The sequence below is a fragment of the Anas acuta genome, chromosome 2 (genome assembly GCF_963932015.1).
Source record: "Anas acuta chromosome 2, bAnaAcu1.1, whole genome shotgun sequence".
Classification (NCBI taxonomy): Eukaryota; Metazoa; Chordata; class Aves; order Anseriformes; family Anatidae; genus Anas; species Anas acuta.
In genome coordinates this window covers 95212147-95231415 of record NC_088980.1, presented here as the reverse complement: position 1 = coordinate 95231415, position 19269 = coordinate 95212147, and the positions used below count along the sequence as shown (strand labels likewise).

Below are 19269 nucleotides of genomic sequence, written 5' to 3'. Positions count from 1 at the left end.
CTTGAAAATTTTGATCTTTTGGACTCATTGGCCTAATTTTCCTTATTGGAATTATTTTTTTCTGTACTAAGTTGCTTCCTTACTTCAGTTTGTTTGCCATGTGTAAAGTGCAATGAGTAAAAGTCTATGTTCTTTAGCTTAAACTGAACTATAGGCTATATTCCTACAAAATTATTGCTCTCCACACGTCAGGCATCCTTTTGGTGTCAAAAGTGAGAATGGCTGAGCTTCAGGGTTGACTCCAAAAAGTTAGTACCCATTATGTACAAAGAGTAGTCCTTCTTTGTGGATTGCATTAGTTGGTGGATATTTTCTCTCTCTCATAGAGGAAATCCCCAATCCATAAAATCTCCCCCATGCCTCTGAAAGCAGCTCATTGCCTTATTGAAGGACCATGTACCATTTTAGGCAATTCTGAAAGACAAATCAGGAATTATGTGTTTTCATTGACACCTATCTTGAATATTTCTTCATTCTGTCTGTGTGTTGATGCTATCCTGTCAAATTGAACTGAATGCTCACAAAGATAACAATGATTTTTTCAAATCTGGTTCGACTGGACAGGTTTTCACTCTGTAGCAAAGTCAGCAATCCCATGTACATAACATTGATCTTTTTTACTAATTCCTGAACATAACATTTTTCTTCTAACTACTTAAAAAGCTGAATTAAGACTGCATAAGAGAACACTCAAAGTATGTTGTACTTTAACTCTTTGACCACCTTGTGAAATACTAATTCTCAAAATTAAAATTTTCATTGAAAAATAGAGTAAATGTGTGGCAGGTTAAACTGCAGCAGAAATGTGCTACAAGTGACTAGATGCACTCTGTTTCTCCACTGGAGCACTGGCTAAGCTGCACAAGCTTATGCTTCTTGCCTTTGCTTAGGTGGAAGTGGAAGCTGTTAGCACACCCATCTTTTCCTTGTCCACCATTTCCCATTCTTGCAGTATTTTCCCACTCTTTTCCCCCATGATCTTTCTCTAAATGTCTCTTCTGAAGAAAGGGCCTCAGGAGAACTGTGGCAATGTGCCATAATACCAAACAGAAAAAGGGTGATGTGGGAGTGTGGTGGAGACCATCAGACACAACACCAAGTGCCCGGGGCGATGCTAGCTCAGCTGCTGCCCTGGGTTGCTGTAAGGCCTTGGCGATTGTGTATTCATGCAGTTTGCAGCTCCAGTGGCCTGTGGCTTATTTTTGGATGAAGCATGTGACTACTGCTTTGTCCAGCAATGGCTGTCTGCTGGAGATAACAGCCTTCTTGACCTCACCGCAAATGTCTTGGTGCTTATGTGACAAGTCTGTGCTTTGCCATTGATCACCCCTTGCTGTCATGCTGGACACCCCAAAACTGAGTAGTTTAAAATTCATCATTTTGCCTGTGCAACTTTGATTTGACACGTTCCTCACTGGTGATGCATTTCATCTTGCACATTTTCACAACAACTGTTCTGAAATATCTGGTCCTGTTCACTGCATGAGAGGGACACACTATGGGACTGGAGTAGGAGTGTTTGGTTTTGAAATCTGAATAACGTTAATCTTAATGTTTTGGGAGGAATATGAATGTTCTCAAGAGAGAAACCAAATTCTTACCTTTGTTACTACCGACATGCAGATAAATTGGAGAACGTTCACGGGAGTTTTGAGCCTGGCAAAAGAATGTCTCTTCACGTTGCTTCCCACACTCTTTTTATCATGTCCAAAGACAGGCTCTTTTCTTGATTATCTCCTGAACTACAGGTTAATTCTGAGTCATTAAATGGAGGGCACTAAGATGCTTTAAATAAATACAGTGGGTGCTAAATAGGTTCATCCATTAGTCATAGTTATTTTATTCTGCTCTTCAGATACTAATTTGTACACCATAGATGAGAAATCGTTTTTTTTTTCTGGTGTACACTCAGACACAAAGGTAGCACCCATTCCCCTAAGATCAGAGGGTCCTGAATAAGAGGGATCATTTCTTCATCTTTTTTCCACTGGGTGGATGGGAAATGAGAGGCTAATGTCCATGTCTTTGCACAATGGCAAATGCAGAATGACAAAAAGTAAAATATCTTTTCAGCAGGGGATAGAAACTGAGGAGATTTGCACAGAACCTAGATTAACTACACCTGTTAGCAACTGACTGCAGACAACATCTCAGTCCCTGGTGGTACTACCTGGAGGTAAAACAGGTAATCGAAAATGTGATTCTCTTCTCCACCACAGAAGGCCTGCAGCTGGGAATGAAAAATCAAATCCTTCGAAGAGGCACAGGGACCGTCTGAATGCAGAACTTGACCACCTGGCCAGCCTCCTGCCTTTCCCCCCCGACATAATATCCAAGCTGGACAAACTGTCTGTGTTGCGCCTTAGCGTCAGCTATCTACGAGTCAAAAGTTTCTTTCAAGGTAGGTCTCTTTAAGATATCAGTATGCCATTAAAAGTCTCCCTCTTGCTTATTGATGCTTTCTACTAACTGTTAGTAAAATTAAAACATAGTATTATAGTGGTAAAGTGAAAAAAGAAAGATCTAATCTCTATTATTGAATGTACTTATCTTGCGTATGAGATGTTGCTTTGGAAATGTTGTGCATTTCCTCCTATGCTGTTTGTGTGTTTTTTACCAAATAATGGGATAACCCCCACCCTTCCTCAACATACTTTAGGAAACAGGAAAACATGACTGTAGAATACTTAAACTAGCAAAGAGGCTTGGGACAGATGTAATACCTGTAGCTACTTTGTGCTCCTTTTTTTTGAAGCTATTATCATTCGTGTTTACAATGTCTGTTTAAATACAACGTTAAAGTAAAGTAACTACCGTATTACCTGTATTTACTGTATGCCCAATGGGAAGTAGCCTTGCTTAAACAGCCAGGAAGATCACTTTCTTTTGGTATAAGCAAGATCTAAAGTTTGAAGTGTTGACTAAAGCTGTAATAGGCTACACTTTGTTTTTGTAGCTGTCTGCCACACCATACAATGAAAGACAAATATGCATGTTCAGATGTACAGAACAAGAATTATTCCAAATTTGAAGACAGTTTTCATTTCTTCTGTTACTGCAGTATTCACAAAATCTGCAAAATCTGGATTAAGGACTCAACAATGAAAATCTTCTCTAAAACTGTATTTAAGAAAAGGAGAAATAAAAGCCTATTTTGAAGGAGTTTGACTAACTAAAACTTATAGGTGGACTGCAGAGAAAAACAGCAGAATTATTTATGGATGTTATTTTCCTTTACTACTCTTTACTACTCCTTTCTGTTACTATCCCTTATTAGGTACAGTGTGTACAAGGGAGACCTTTTTTTTTTTTTTGACTGAAGCATATTTGTTGGTTGACCTCTCGTGGTTTTTGTTGTTGTTGCTATCGTTTTGTTTTTGGTTTGGTCTTTGTTTTTAAATTTTGGTGTAAAAATAATGCCAGATTTTGAAGAGGCTTTGGCAGGCTGTACGACATGCTACAAGCTGACATTACGTTACAGGTGGTGATGTTACCGATAGCAGGAGCCTCCCATGTCAACGGTGGCAGCTGGCTGCCCAGCCTCCGTCATCCGGCAATTTACAGAGTGCCTCTCTTCCCCTTTGTACACATACCTGAGTGTTATTGCCCCTTCCTCTGCTTTCGTTTCCCTTGGATTTACAAGGAATAAGCTGTCTTCAGCTGCCTTTACTACTCTTCAGCCTGAGTTTTTAATATGGATTGTCCTTTTTTTTTTTTTTTTTAAAGGATAAAAGTAAAACAAGTAAAGCCAGACTTCATTACTCTGAAATGTTCCATGTTTGAAGAGACTTCATTTAATTTAATCCCCAAATTACCTAATTGGACACATAGTTTGTGTTCCCTTCATTCTTATTTTTAAATGTTTACATCGTGAAACTAAGGTTACAGAAAGCATTGTTTATAGTAAAGGAAGGAAACTACATGCCATTTTAAGACAGAGAGCAGGCTGGAGGTTCAGGAGGGTGGAGTGAAGGAGAGGTGAACCCTTGAAACAGATCCGGACAAGGAATGGGTGCTAATGTCTGGTAAGAGCAGGAGCCGCAGCCTTGGCTTCACGTCACGCCATCATCTACTTCCTTGTAGTTGTGTTGTGGAGAATGAGGCAGAGTTGGGTTTTTTAACTGAAGATTTGGTAGGAAGTCAACTAAAAAAAAAAAACAAAAAACAAACAAAGATTATCCCCAATGTTTGGATCTTCATTGTGAGGACAGAGTGTAGAAGAGCAGAAATGGCTTCTTTGTGGCTTTTAAAATCACAGGATGGAACTATGTTAGGAGTTGTTAGAAAAACTAAAGATAGAGAACAGAGCAATGGTATGCAAAGATATTATAAAATTGAATACAAAAATATATCTGGAAAAGCTGACCTAGAATATCCATACTAATTCACTCAGGGACAATTAATTCAAAAGAACTGGTGTTCAGTAGAAGAGAGAAACCTGGAAAATAGAACATAAAAACAATAATTGAAGAGGGACAGTGGTCAGCAAATTGTTCTGTGCTTGTAATACGATATGTTGACATAAACAAGAAAGCCAAGTGTGGATTTTGGTCTGTTTGCCCAGAGGCAGCATGTCACTAAACAGGAAGGTTATAATCCCTCTCTGCATGAGACCAGCATGACTCCATCTGGAATACAGCTTTCTGTTGTGGGCATCTCCTGGTCACAAGGGCATTAGTACATATAAAGGCGTTTGGAATAAACACAAGCAAGAAGTGACTGTAGGGCTGGATGGCCAAAAAAAAAAAAAAAAAAAGGAGTAAAATTAGCTCAAACACGTACAATTTATGTCCTACGGCTGTTCTTCTTCATGGGGGAGAAGGATGGCCTGTGAGACAGGAAGGAATTGCTAAGGACATTTTAGAGGAGCACAATGAAGGACCTAAGAAGCAATGATTAACATGCTGAAATTTGGCAAGCAAATCATATCTGTAACGAGTTCTGTTCAGCTATCTGATATTCCTAAAACTGATGCAGTGGAGATTCAGGACATTCAAAATTGTAGTCATAAATTGGACACACAGGCGTGTTCATCCCCCTTGTAAAATGTTGTTCTTTGAGTTTTAAGGAAGTTAAGTTTAATTCCCATGTTTAAGAAAAGTGTTTGTAAGAGTGCTTTTTTGCAATTTTTCTTAAAGCTTCAAAGTGCTGTTTTACACATAAATTCACGTATGACATTGCCGTTCAACCTACAGCAGTTTGTCAATTCCTGTGACAAATTATAATTACGTACCTTCAACAGTTCCAGCGGTTTCCAGACATACTCGTTGACTTGCCACTAGGTGTCCTTTCAGTAGCTACTCTGGAATCCTCGGTGTGCAGCATAAATGTTGTATTTATGGAGATCAATAGCTAATTAGAGGGCATGGAGTGACCTCACCATGTTGATTTCAGGTGTGGAAATAACTTTGCAAGGCATGAGGTAGTAGGGGATAGCAAGTACTCATTAGTCACGTATTCCCTTCTTGGTGACCATTACAGGTTAATACCTTGAGGCTTATGGCCCGTTCATCTTAGTTAATTATTTAAGCAAAAGTTCTGGCCCTTTTCCAAAACTTAGATCTGGTTGTTAAGGCAGATTATACTAGTTATCAGTTTAACAGTCACTCTGGTGGATTTCCTCTCTCATTCTTAGAAACCTTTTCCTTTGGCTTTGGAACAATTCCTCTGCCTACTGGGTTTGCAGCCTTCAATCTCTGTTATCGGTTGGCAGCGGCTCTATTAATAGTCCCACTCCCCCAGGCTACACGCATTTAGTCATTTTGCATTTTCCTGATAAGCACTTCAAAATGGCTTGCAGCAGTAACCTTACAATCTCACCAGATCTCTTGTACAAGGCAGCACAGATCTGAATGGGTATATAGGCTGAGAGACATCAACTGCTACAGGAAGCTGTCTGTGCTGGTCATCTGGCCCTCACAAAAATTTGCCTTGGGTGGGACTGCTGTGGGTGTGGAGTGGTACTTAATGGCCGTGACCACTTGAGCTCCCTGGACCTCTTTCTTGGCCATATTCCATCCTGGTTAATTGTATTCTGTCTTCCTTTACCACTCTTGACAATACCTCCTTTAGTACCACTTATTTCTTAGTTTTTCCTGTGGTAGAAGAATGGTGGTCTTGTTCCACTTCAGACCTGACTCCCTTTCATTGATCATTTATATTGTCCCCTTCTTGTATAGCTTTTACTTTTGCAGATCAACGAAGAAAGAGTAGCTCCTTGTTCTTTTAGCATCTCAGATTTGTTCTGAGAGGTGGTTAACTTAAACTTCCCGGTACCTCTAAGGAGATTAGTTATGATATCTTAGATAGACCAATAGGCAAAATAAGAATGCAGTTAGAACTAGAAATTAAATTTCCTAATTTTTTAGTTCTTAGTGTAAATAATCTTATCCTGATAGGCCACTCAAATTTTCCTTCAAAATGCCAGTCATTAATGTAAATGCTTTTAACCGTAAGCATTCCTAATTAATGAGAGCTAATATTGCCAAGTGCAGTCTTAGATGTCAAAAGTAGAGACCTTAATATGGATGATTCCTTGATTATTCAGGAATTGAGGACATTTTAATTCCTTCACTACATAATTCAGGTAAAAGGTAATTTAATCCAATAGTCTATGTTACGTTGCACATCCAGACATATAATGCATGGAAAAATTTGTATTTTTCCTGTTTATGTGCACATACACAAACAGACAAACATGCATGAACAGACCAAAACAGTGGCATCTCAACAAAAATCTCCCTTGTGCTATTATTTTGACTTTTGGTGTTTATTTAGTACCAGAATTCAGTGCTTTCTCTGTATTTACTCACTTCCAGACTTCATTTCATCTTGAAAGCTGAAAATGTGATTGATTTATTGGTGACTAAGTAAGGAATGTAGCACGTCCTGAATTAACCCTGAGAATAAATATATTCAAAGTTTCTGTAAATTTTACATTAAAATTGTAATCCAGATTGTAATTCAAAAAAATAGTGACAGTCAAGTGTGGAGACATTTTTTTTTGACCTGCCTTATGTTGAAGTTATGTGTGGATTTTAAACTGAATTGCAACAGACTATGAAACATTTGCCTATAAATTTCAGTTTGTCTGCTTCCATGTAGAATTTCAGACGTTAGGAAATAGGCCTGTAAGGGACTTTCTCAAGCAGTTGTTCCTAAACCTGAGGGACATTTGTGTAATGTTTTTATGAATGTGCAGCATCAGTGACTCCACACCTTCCTTGGCAATCCTCAACATCCGGTTCAGATCTCTCCTACTGCAGGTTAAGCCTTCCTTCTTCTTAGAACTACTTATTCTCTTTTCTCATGACACCTCTGTTTTTACAGCCATGAAGGTGTCTCATGTTTCCCCCAGTCTTTTCTTCTTTAGACAAAACAGCCCTGCCCTGATCCTGATTTTTTTTTTTTATTTCCCCTCCAGAGCAGTATTTTCCTTAGTCATTCTTGTTGCTCTGCTTTTGTCTTTTTCAACATAAGTTCAGGGCACCATGCAATGCATCCTTCAATTTTACAGAGAATGATTGATAGCTTTTCTCAGCTTTTCCCACACTATGGTTTCGTAAGTAAGCTTGGCCCTCTTTACAAGAAGTTTCTTTAGTTTACTTACGAAGATATTGTGAGGCTTTTCTAAGTTATGAAGACACGTAATATCTATTGTTGTTCTTTCTTCCCATTCACATGTCCTTTTATAGAGGGTAATTAATTTGGCGTGACACAGCAAGATATCCGTGGCAGATCTGTTGATTCCTACGTCTTTGTTATTAAGTTTTTACACATAGATTGTTTCATATCTTTTTCTAGTGCTTTTCTAGGGATTAAAGCCCAGCTCAGTGGTTGTACTATTCTTTGATTTCCCCTTCCCGTGCTTTCTAAAGATAAGTTCCGTGTTTGCCCTCTTCTACTCTTCCAAAATCTCTCCTCATCACAATTTCTCATAGATTAATAGCTAACAGCTCTGAGAATGGTTCAGCTCAGTCTCAGAACATGCTGCAATGGATTTACCAGATGCAATCAACTTGCAAACACCAAACTTATTCAAGGACTGGGGGTGCTAACCTTGTTGCTGGTACTTCCCAGCAGTATCTGTCCGATCCTAGCTGATGGAAGCAAAAAGGCAACAAACACTTGAAACTTTTTGTGTAGTATCTGATGCTGAGTAGCATCTGAATATCTATTTCTGAGCAGCAGAAAACTCTTTTCTCAGTCTATTTGTTTTTTACATGCTTTACAAAAAGCATGTAAAAAACATGCTTTTAATAACCTCACCTTTCTTGCTACATTTTATTTTATGCGTTGGCTTTTCTGTTATTCTTCTTACACTTTTTTGCTTTATTTTATTATTTTATTTTATTTTATTTTATTTTATTTTATTTTATTTTATTTTATTTTATTTTATTTTATTTTATTTTATTTTATTTTATTTTATTTTATTTTATTTTATTTTATTTTATTTTATTTTATTTTATTTTATTTTATTTTATTTTATTTTGTGTGAGTTTCCAATCACAAGAACTCAGGATTTTACTAAGATGGTCTTTCGCTACTTTTCCCACTCTTCACTGCTATTGAGATAGCTTACACTTATTCCCTACAGCCTGGTTTCTTGAAAGAAATTCTAACTCCTAGTGTCCTTAGATACTGATCATATGAGATCTCACCTTCCAGTTCTCCAGGTGTACTGAAGTCTTCCTTCTTGAAATCTGGTGTCTTCATCATGCTGTTGTTTGGGTTCCTGCTGCTATAAGAGCCATCAGGTCCAGGATTTCCCAGTCACTTTCACCAAGACACCATCCCAACCTTCTCACCAGTTTCTCCCTTTCGATTCAATCTCTTCTAGATATTTATTTATTTATTTATTTTTCCAGTGCTGGCAGGATAGCACACACTGTTTGGTTTCTGTCTTTCTTCTGATTTAACATCATATTAGCAGGTCATTTCCTCTTACTCAGTTATGTGTTTGGTGTGATCCAATTCCCACTGATGTTTATCTTTAATGGAAATTGGATTTATCCCTTTTAAGAGGAAAGCAACAAAGGATTCCTCCCAGCTGGCCTGAGTTTGAGTGTCCACAATTACTTGCAATCTGTTCCAGCTTCCATCTCCTCCTCTTGTATCCATGGCTGTTCTTCTAGCTCAATAACATGTATGGATTTCTTACTACTTTTATTCAGATTCCTTAGGTTCATTGGATTTTTTATATCAGGATTTCCTAAGAACAGACCATGAGACTGTACCTTAATGTAGAATTTGAACATTTACTGCAACAGTTGACACCCCATAGCTGGCAGATGTGTTTCTGGTGAGAGGTATGTCAATCCAGAAAGTTACAAAATTAAAACTTGAGAAGAGTATGGGAGCAAAGAATGACCTTGCTTTCAGTGCATTATCCACACCATAACACTATTCAACATTTCCTTATGAGTGCTGCTTAGCTGAACCAAAGCTCCTCTTCTGATGGTCCAGGACTCCACTGCACTGCAAGCAGAGGGATTCTCAGGCTTCCAGTTTCTTCCCATTGCCCTTCCTAACATTTCTGCTTTCTTTTTAATATATTTTTTTCCAAAATCTCTCAGCATTTTTTTTCCAAAATCTCTCAGCATTTTTTTTCCTCTGGATAGCCAAATTTTGCTCTTTTGGTATAAACATGTTTTTTAGATTTCATTTTACATTAGCAAGGAAGATTTTTCCACAATAAAATTTAAAATGTTTTGAAACTGAACTCATAAGTTTGAGTTTATTGTTACAATTATGGCCTATACTGACTACATTTTGGGGGAGAATTTTCTTCTTTCATTTGTTAGCTGGTTCCAGTAGCCTGAAGCTTTTCCTTAAATGTTAAACCATAGTTTTAGTGAATCACAGGATCACAGAATGGCTGAGGTTGGAAATGACCTCTGGAGGTCATCTGGTCCAACACCCTGCTCAAGCAGGGCCACCTAGAGATGCTTGCTCAAGACCACATCCAGGAGGCTTCTGAATGTCTCCAAGGAGGGAGTCTATACAGCCTTTCTGCGCAACCTGTGCTAGTGTTTGCTCACTCACACAGAAAAAAAGCATTTCCTGATGTTTAGAGAGACCTTCTTGTGTTTCAGTTCGTGTCCTGTTACTGGGCACCACTCAAAAGAGCTTGGTCCTCTTTGCACCTTCACTTCATGTATTTATACATGCTGAGATCCCCCTTGAGCCTTCATTTCTCTAGACTAATGAGTCCCAACTCTCTCAACCTTTCCTTGCACAAGAGGTGCTCCAGTCTCATCATCGTCTTTGTGGACCTTTGGTGGACTCTCCATGCCTTTTATATTGGACATGTTTAGAACAGACGTAGAAAAGTAAAAGAAGGAAAGATCTGGAATGTAAATAAATATTGTAAGAGATGTTATGATGAGAACAGGATAAAATGCTTAGATCAGCACTCATGGAATTATACCTCCTTGACTCCATCTCTTCACTCCCACTAATCCTTTCTTACTATGATTTATATATTGATTTCAGTTATGGAAATGATGAGAAGCTTTCAGATTATCCTTAAGCCTCTAGTTTTTGATGAAACCTATACTTTGAGTTACAAATCCAGGATTTCAGTTTCAGTCTGCTTAGCTAAGGTTGAAGATGATACCTTGAGTCAAGAAGTGCCCAACATCTTTGTATAGTTTAACCTTTACAAGTTTGTTTTTTTAAAGACATATTCTACTGATTTAGAGCACTCATGGTGCTGTCCTCTGAAACTGAATGCCTGAATGATTTCTTTATTGCAAGGGAAGTAAAGACTTTTTTTAAAAAAAAACAACAACAACAAAAAAAAAAAAAAAAACCACACATAAAAATATCTTTAGGGTATCTGTTGCTGTAGTCCATAGCCATAACTTATTAGATTGTCTATAAGAATTTAGGTTGTTTAGGTTTCTTCAAGCAGCATATTTAACTTCTTGCACAGTAAAAGAACCTTTCTGGTCAGAGTAGGTAACAGGAAAGGCTATCCCAGTGGCTGTACTCAATCATGGTATTCAATTAACCAATACGTTTAGAATGTTTCAGACAAAAAGGGAATTCTTATGAAAGAAACACATTTCCCCCCTCTTCTGCTCTATAATTTTACCATTTTCTTAATGATACAGCAATTGAAAAAAAGGAAAGAATATTCTGCTGCAGAAGTGGTATATAAGTAAATCTTTGAAGGAAGACCTACTTCTCCAAGTCATTATCTAATCAAGAGCTAAAATGCCACATCAGTGAAATTTTAGTAGAAGTGTCAAGACATTAAGATGGCTAGCTGCATTTATTCATTACTGATACCCAGTGGGGCTCAATTCTGGAGAAGCAGCTGCACATATACTTTCACCCATGTAACCCTTCTTCAAACTGCATTATTTTGACATTTTTGTATGGTATCACATTAACACATTGCTTACAGCCATGCTTCACTTTTTCTTTTCCCCTTATTTCCTGCGGAAACCATCCATTGTATATAACAAATACCGGAGGTTGCTTGTACTCATGGATAACCTGAAGAAGATCTCTCTGACCCTTTGGAGACTTTTGCTGACTCTTGGAAGAGGACCTTGTCTCACCTTTCTGCCTTGTTGAAAGAGTATTGAAGGTTTTACTACCTCTTCCTGCTCACTGGTTTTCTCCTTAGTTTCTTGCAAACAAGTTATGTTTTGTAAGAGAAACAGAGTAGATTGTTCAGGCAGGATTCAGAATAAGCTTACATTCAGGAAGAACAAGAAGACTATAAAATTTATTGAATTCCTGTCATTTTTGAAGATCAAGAGAACCTGTTGGTGCAATGATATGTTAGATATCACATTCTCAGGCTGGCTTTAAATTCCATACTCATCTTTTTAGAATAATGACAAATAAAGGATGTTAGTTATAAATAGTTGTCAATTCTTTTCTGGTACTCCTTTGGTACTGCTTCTGGTGTCATGTGCTGTAGGTTGTTTATACTGTCAGACCTCATAAGCTCGGAGCTGTGTCAGGCTTTTTGCAAAGAGGGTTGGACTCTCTAGACTTTGTGCTGTCTTTGGGGAATACACCTTGGTTACAAGTCTTCTTGTAGAACTTCCTTTTCCAGTTCTGGATCTGTCTTATACCATTTCTCTATTGCTGAATGCCATTCAACTGAATATTCCTGTAGGTCTCAGTGTTTCTCTTGATACTGGCAGGTCTGATTATAAAACCGGGGACCTGAAAATGACAAGTGACAGGAGAAGAACCTTTGACTATTTGATTTCTCCTCCGGTCATTTGGCACTGGAATACTTCTGCTGCTTCTAGCGATAGAAGTACACTCAGAACCAGACAACACGGTCACAGAAACACATAAAGGCTGCTTTTATAGTGTTCCCACAAGCCACAGCTGCTATATTGGTCCAATGCAAGGGGAAATCCCCCAGATAATTTGAGCTGTTAAGCAGAGGTCTTTGTCTTTCTCTAGCTTAAGTAGTCATTTTTAACCATTCTGATTTGGTGGGCTTTTATGCTTGGTTAGCTCACAGTATGCATCTCATATATCATTGATATAAATAAATGTAGGCATATGACAAGGAAAGAAATGGCCCCATCTAAACTAGTAGGCTGATATACGTGCTCTTTTGTATTCACAGATGTGAACTTGCTTGAGAACTGTGCTTGCTCAATCCTTCCTCTGCAGCAAAGATCCTCCTTGGCCCAGCCTGTTACCAGCTGTTGAAATACCCTCCTAGCCCCCTGTGGATCAAATTCTATTATCCTAGGCTGTAATGAATGGACTTTCTACGGGCCTCATTCTCTTGAGTTAAATTGTATTTGGATGTTGGAGACTGAGAAAGAACTTAGTGTAGGTTTAGTTCTACAGCAGACCAAGTGTTCCTTGGATATGGAAACAATATTGGTTTTCAGCATAGGAAGTATTGTTTTTTCACGCCACAAGTTGCTAGAAATTGCAGTGATTGTAGAAGGTAATAACAATAATTTTGCCCTAGTCAGTGCTGCAGTGGATGGGAGGTAGGAAAGCATTCCCTCAGGCATGAACTTTGGCTTGGTTTACACTTGTTCTCAGTTTCATGACTGATTACTGTCTCTGAGAGGAAATGTGTTTCTTTACTCTCAAGAAAATGATTTACTTTGTTTCTAATTTTAAACACAGATATGTTTTAAAGGAAAGACAATACCTCTTATCCAACAGAACAAGGAATTTAGCTTGGCATCATATAATTGCAAAGGCTTTGAAGACGAATAGGACAAACAGTTTTAGGCTAGAGAACAGTATGGGAGACTACCTTCCTGGTTTCTTTTCTCGCTCTGCTACTGCCTAACTTTTGGCTTGCAGTACATGATGAAGCTCTCTGCAGAGAACTCTGAAATAATGCAGATGTCTGAGCTCGTCCTGCAGCTAGAAGCAGAACAGCTACGTCACCTTGGGGATACATAGCTAGACCTTTTCCAAGCTCCTGTTACCTCCGTGTAGCAGCTTGAGACACTCTGTGCCCACACCAACAGCCTTAAAACTAGCTCAAAGATCTTTGTGCTTCACTCTTTGTCTGGTGCAAACAAACTTCCCTGGTGCCTGCCAGATCAGGTAACTCCATTCTTTTGTGTCTGTACAAATATATTGGCTATGCCACGCAGGCATCAAGACGACACGTGTGATCTGTGGAGACGACGAGCTGTGAGTGTAGGCTCAGACCAAACTAGAAAACATGCTCACTGCAAATAGGTCCCTTTCCACTTTAGTATTCCTTGTCATTTATCACATTAGCAAAACCCAGTAAGCTCTCCTAAGACCATTTGCCAGATGGTGTTGTGGATGGAAGTGGTTGAGAACCATATCATAATATTGTCATAGCTGCTTTGAAGACTGTTCTGCAAGACTAGTGCAAGTATAGCCAGAAATTATTTCTAATGAGACTTCTGGGAAGGCAAACGCATTAATATCTTGAATTCAGAGCCTGCCATTCTGATGTAAATACAAAACACCACTTCCTTTCTGAGGCTTTTTAAAAATAATTGGAATTACAAGACTGTCATTCAGCTTTTTGACTTTGTAATCCCTTTATAGAGTCAGTTCATGAAGTTCTGGAATGCTGTCATACATGCCTCACAAGCAACTCATGCTGGCTGCTGTGGCTGCTGAGATCCTGAGAATTTGATGAGATGCAATCTCAATAAGAAGGCCAGGCATAGGGACTGGGGAAATGTGGAGGTTACAAAGGTGTGCTAGACAAGAGGGAAGAGGATAAAGATTAATAGTCAGTTCCTGAACTGGCTTCCATCATGTACTTATTAGATTTTCAAGTAAGTGCTGTGTTGCTTCTCCCTCTTAACCACTCACAGATGCACTTTATTATCTACTTTCAAGAGTTTTATTAAAAAAAAAAAAAAAACAAAAAAAAAAACAACAAAAAAAAAACCACTTCTTTCTTGTTCTGCTCCCCAAAGTCCTGCTAATTGTTAGGTCTGAGACCATTGCTTGTCACATGCATCAGTATAGTTTCTTTGGTGGTTTTTATCTTTTTTTTTTTTTTTTTTTTAAATTGTTCTCTCTGTGTTGTCTGTGTCTGTTGTTTCCTGCCTTATACTAGGTATGCGTATGCTTTGTCAGTGAGTCACCAGCTTTTTATTCTGTGGTGACAAATGTGTTTCCATCTAAGAGCCCTAAAAATCCACTGGAAGGACTCAATCTAAAGACAAGTGGATACCAAGTCATGGAAGAGGACAAGGCTAAGTGGCCTTTGTTTATTTCTTAATAAATTCTGTCTTTTCAAGATTCTATTTAATTTCTGATAAATGAAACTTATATTTTGTTTATTGATTGCATTTCATTGACTTTTTGGAATGTAATCAAGGCATATGTTTTTATTTTCATTTTGTTCTCGGAGTTTAAAATTAGCAAATGAAATGGAATTTAATGTTAACAATTAGCAAAACACTTCGCCAGAATTCAGGTAGGTACCCCCAGTTCACCCAATTACTGCTTCAAAAAATCTGTATCAATGACCGGGAACTCTTATGTCATGCAGTGCTCTATGGTGATGTCTCTGAGTAGCAGCATGAGGCATTTGCTCAGTGTTGATGTTGAAGGAAGGGCATTATAAGATGACCTGCAGACACTGTTTCTCAGTGTGTTTTTGTTTGTTTGTTTGTTTGTTTTTTAATAATTGATTTTATGCATTCTTACCTGTCCTCACAATCTTGAAGAAGACTGAAGTCTCTTCAGTTCAGGCCTTTCAGTCTTCCTCATTGCATAATTGCAACATCACTGTTGCTCCATAGTAATCATAGCTAATAACTTTTTCTTGCCCATTTCTCTGATGAGCAACGTGTTTTGCCACCTCTGTTGGCATCTCTATGTCTGGCTTTCTCCCATCAAGACCATGTAATTTTAATAATCCTTGCCTATTACATATTTTTCCTTATCAACCCTCTCTCCTCTTTTTGTGGCTTTGACTCTTTCCCCTACAGCCATCCTTCATCTTCTTCACATTGCCCTTTATTGATGAAGTGCCCTTGCTCAAATCATGCTTGGATTACTAACCAGTTCCTACAGCACAGAAGTCTCATTATAGACAAGCTACAGGTGGCTGGTAGATTTACAGAAGTATGGAAGTAAATAAATAAATTAATGGTTTAGTTAAACCCCAAAGTTGATGATTTATCACAAGGCTTGTATGGCTCAATCTGTGCAAGACACCTATCTTTCTAAGGCTGTGACTAGATCTTATTTAGATGCTTGGAAATCCAAAAACATGAGATGGAACATGGTTTGGACTAAGAAATAATCTCCAGTTCTGAAAAGCTTACCTCATTTTGCTATATGCCTGGGCCTACAATTTGGCTTATTGGATTACTACAAAGTACTTGTTTTCATTTTCATTTGTTTTATATTTGGTCTAGCCTTTTTTTTTTTTTTTTTGAAAGAAAATCCCAACTGACTAACACAGATGCTTTTCTATTTAATGTAGCAGTAACATATTAGTCAGCGCTCTAAACATTCACAGCCATTAAGTGAAACATTTTTTAGATTAGTCAGAGCAGATTTCCATTTATAAATCCAGTATTTATTTGATTACAATTTTAGGTACACTCATGTAGATAACACAGGTGATAAATTTTCTAAAATTTTGACATCTGTACTAGAAGTAGAAGCAGAATGCATATCAGTAAACTAAATTAAATGCTTACTAAGAGGAGTTACAAATAAACTTTAAAACTTCCTTCAGAGAAGCTCATAATTTCTTTCACGAAAGATGCTTTATAAAAGTCTTGCCAAAAATGTATCACATGGATTTACTGTGTCCCTAGAATTCCTCTGAAATCCCCTTAATGCATTCCCTTTTTATATCTGTATGGAATATATCAAGTTGAAGGTATATATAGGAAGTAAATCTCTGCCTGTAGTTTTTATTATAATAAATAAAGTTTCCGCTATTCCCATTTACCTTTGAACCTGCAATGAATTGGCTACTTACATATTGGAAACAGCTGAAAGAAGCTGATTGAAGAGGATTGAAAGCAAGGAAAGATCAGATCTAAGTCAAAACCCTACATATATTAAGTTTTCTTTTTCTAATCCATTAGCAACTTAATAGCTACTCCACTTTTCTCATTGTGTAACTGCAAAACATATACAGGCCTTATATTAATCTTAAATATTCCCCTGAGTATTTCAACATCTGTACCGAAAACACTTATCTCCCTCGTGCTAGCATTATATTGCATATCAGTGTTACTGAAAACTTGTCATAAAAGCCCTGTATTTTGTTCAAAATAATTTGTTAAAATAATATTGTGCCATCAAATAACCCCTATAAGCCTTGTAGGTTCCCAAAAAATAATAATTTACAAAAACACTTCTTCAGGGGAGAAGTAATCTAACTTAGATAATACATCTTGAACTGATGAATGTAAGGATTAGTGTGAAAAATATGCCAATATATTATGATGATGGCTAAGAAAAGAAGTGGAGAAAAACGGAACTTGCATTTCATTTTTTTCATGTCTTAATATACATTGCTGCATGTAGGAAGAGGATGTATAAAAAACAAGTTTTACTCAAAAAAGTAATGTTTGTGGGAGGAGATTGGGGATGTTAAGAACTACAGGAGTTACTTTAATTGCTATCAAAGGCTCAGTCATGCAAGGTGCCGGGTGCTTTCATATTACTATGTTCAGCAGGAATTGGCTGTTTGCAACATGTCTTCAGAACCACCAGAAATATGTAATAATTAAACGCTAGCAATATAGCTCTGTTTAGCTGTTTAAGGAATGAGATCTTGTGAGCCACATGTACAGGTCGTGACCTGGCAGAGAGTTTGAAGATGTTACAGGGTTCAATATTCATTCTTCATTCTTCTTCCTTGGGGACAGTGATTCTACACTTGCTCCTAAAGACTTAAGGCTAGGAAAACAGAGACGATATCAATTTGAAGGTTTGGTTTGCAAACACACTTTTTAAGTGTCATGGTGGTAATTGATAATGTCTTTAAAACCACTAGTATGACTTAGATAGCCATCTCTGACAGGATGAGGCCAGAAGAGAGGTCAGAACTGCAGCGGCACTAAATTTCAAGTGGTCACTGGGACAGGAGGAGTTGCTTCATTGTTTCTCTATCACCTTTATCTAGGCAAGTCAAGTCACAATCTCCAGACAGGGGTCAGTGTGCTGACTTTAAATGTTCTAGCTTCAGCAGATATTCCAGCTTCTGAATCTCTGAGCATTGTGTTCAACCAGCTTAGTTGAACTTTGGGAAGTAAGGTGGAATGGTTTCCCCTGCTAGAAAAAAAGGAGCTGCAGTGACAAAGTACAACTTTATGGCTCCATCACCAAATTATATATATAAGAGCATGTGAAAAACACATTGGGGAAGACTTCTGAGGTGTATGCTCATGCACCCTGAAATGCCTTTGGTGGAGACTGGGAAATGTAACAGAAACTTTCCAAGGATGAAGAGGGCAGTGAGAAACCTAATCTCCTTCCCACTGAAGTAATCTGCCAGGAAAGTCCTACTGTAGACAAATTTTGGGCAAAAAGCCTGTTCTAAGAAAACAACAGGTTTGACTGGGGAAGAAACAAAGACAACTAGTCAAGCCCTTAATTCCTTGTTGTGTTTTACTTGACTGTGGCATTAGTAGAGTAACACAAGTCAGGCCTTCAGAATCTGGCCCAGTGTTTTGCAAATGCCTTTGCCTGAATTTAAACACATTTTTACAAATTAAAGACAAATGCCATTGGAAATGGTGAAACACTGGGGGGGTGAGCTCACACCTTCACTACCGCAGTAACTTGGCTGGAGAGGGTTTCGTGCTAGGCAAATTGGGCACCAGCTAGCCATATCGCTGCCAGATTAGCAGGCTGCTGGAGGGAAAGTGCACTGAAAAGTGAACTCGGATTAATGCAGAGGTAATGGGATACAGGCAATCAATTTTGGGGATTTTATCAGTGTACTTCCATGTCAAGCTTTTAATTAAATCTGCCAATTTTATTTTTTCCTGCATTTGCTTTTACTGTTTACCTCAGTTCCTTTCCTTCCCTGTTTCATTGACTGCAGTTTGTTAATCTGTTTTCTTCTGAAATCTTTGAGAATTATTTTCCACCTATTTATCTGTGACAGCTTTCCTAGAGATAAGACATAACACCTCTTCGTAGATGCTTTTCTTATTTGTGTCTTCTTCATCTGTAGATTTCCCTGTTTTCTCCACAATTTTCTTCCCCCCTTTTCCTGTCTTTGCTACAATGTGCTCCTTGTATTCTTCATTTCTTCTCTAAGAGCTTTTTCTTGTATCTGCCCTCTGCCGTTCCAGCACTAGGTCTCCATCTATTTTCTTGACTGACTTTGGTGGGAAAGCAATGCTCTTTTTTTTTTTCTTCTCTCTTTTTTTTTTCTTTTTTTTTTTTTTCTTTCTTTTCTAGTAATACATTGTTCTTGTCTCCTGTTGGGTGAAAGAAGGACCCGGCAAACCTCTTTTCCATTCTCCTCCACGAGGGCCTTTTGCCCTATGTGGTCTGGGCGCGGCGAGCTCCGATAGCCAGCTGATGCTTTCATTGCATGGGCCACAGGGAGGGGATGTACCTTTCATTCCCTCCCCTGCATAGAGCCCTACCACAGCGTCAAGATGATGAGAATCACTGCAGCAGAGGGATGGAGCCTTAGGGCGGGAGGGGGGAATAAATAATGATTGTTGTCAACCCTCCCTCCTGCATTAGGCTGCCAGATGATTGCTTATTCCTTGCTCCCACCCACACGCTTCATGCCACCACCAGCATTCTTGGTCCTTTGTGGCTGATGTT

At 38.3% G+C, this 19269-nt stretch overlaps 1 protein-coding gene across 6 annotated transcripts in view; it reads left to right on the top strand.

The window, feature by feature from the left end:
• The window catches only part of AHRR (aryl hydrocarbon receptor repressor), a 95366-nt gene that overhangs the window by 21899 nt on the left and 54198 nt on the right, over positions 1 to 19269 (top strand). For 3 of the 6 annotated variants that reach the window (XM_068671258.1, XM_068671257.1, XM_068671259.1), the window contains one exon: positions 2220 to 2401. The exons of the other annotated variants lie outside the window; for them this stretch is intronic. In XM_068671258.1, the coding sequence (XP_068527359.1) occupies positions 2220 to 2401 (182 nt within the window). The remainder of the gene's footprint in view (positions 1 to 2219; positions 2402 to 19269) is intronic. 6 annotated transcript variants of the gene reach the window in all.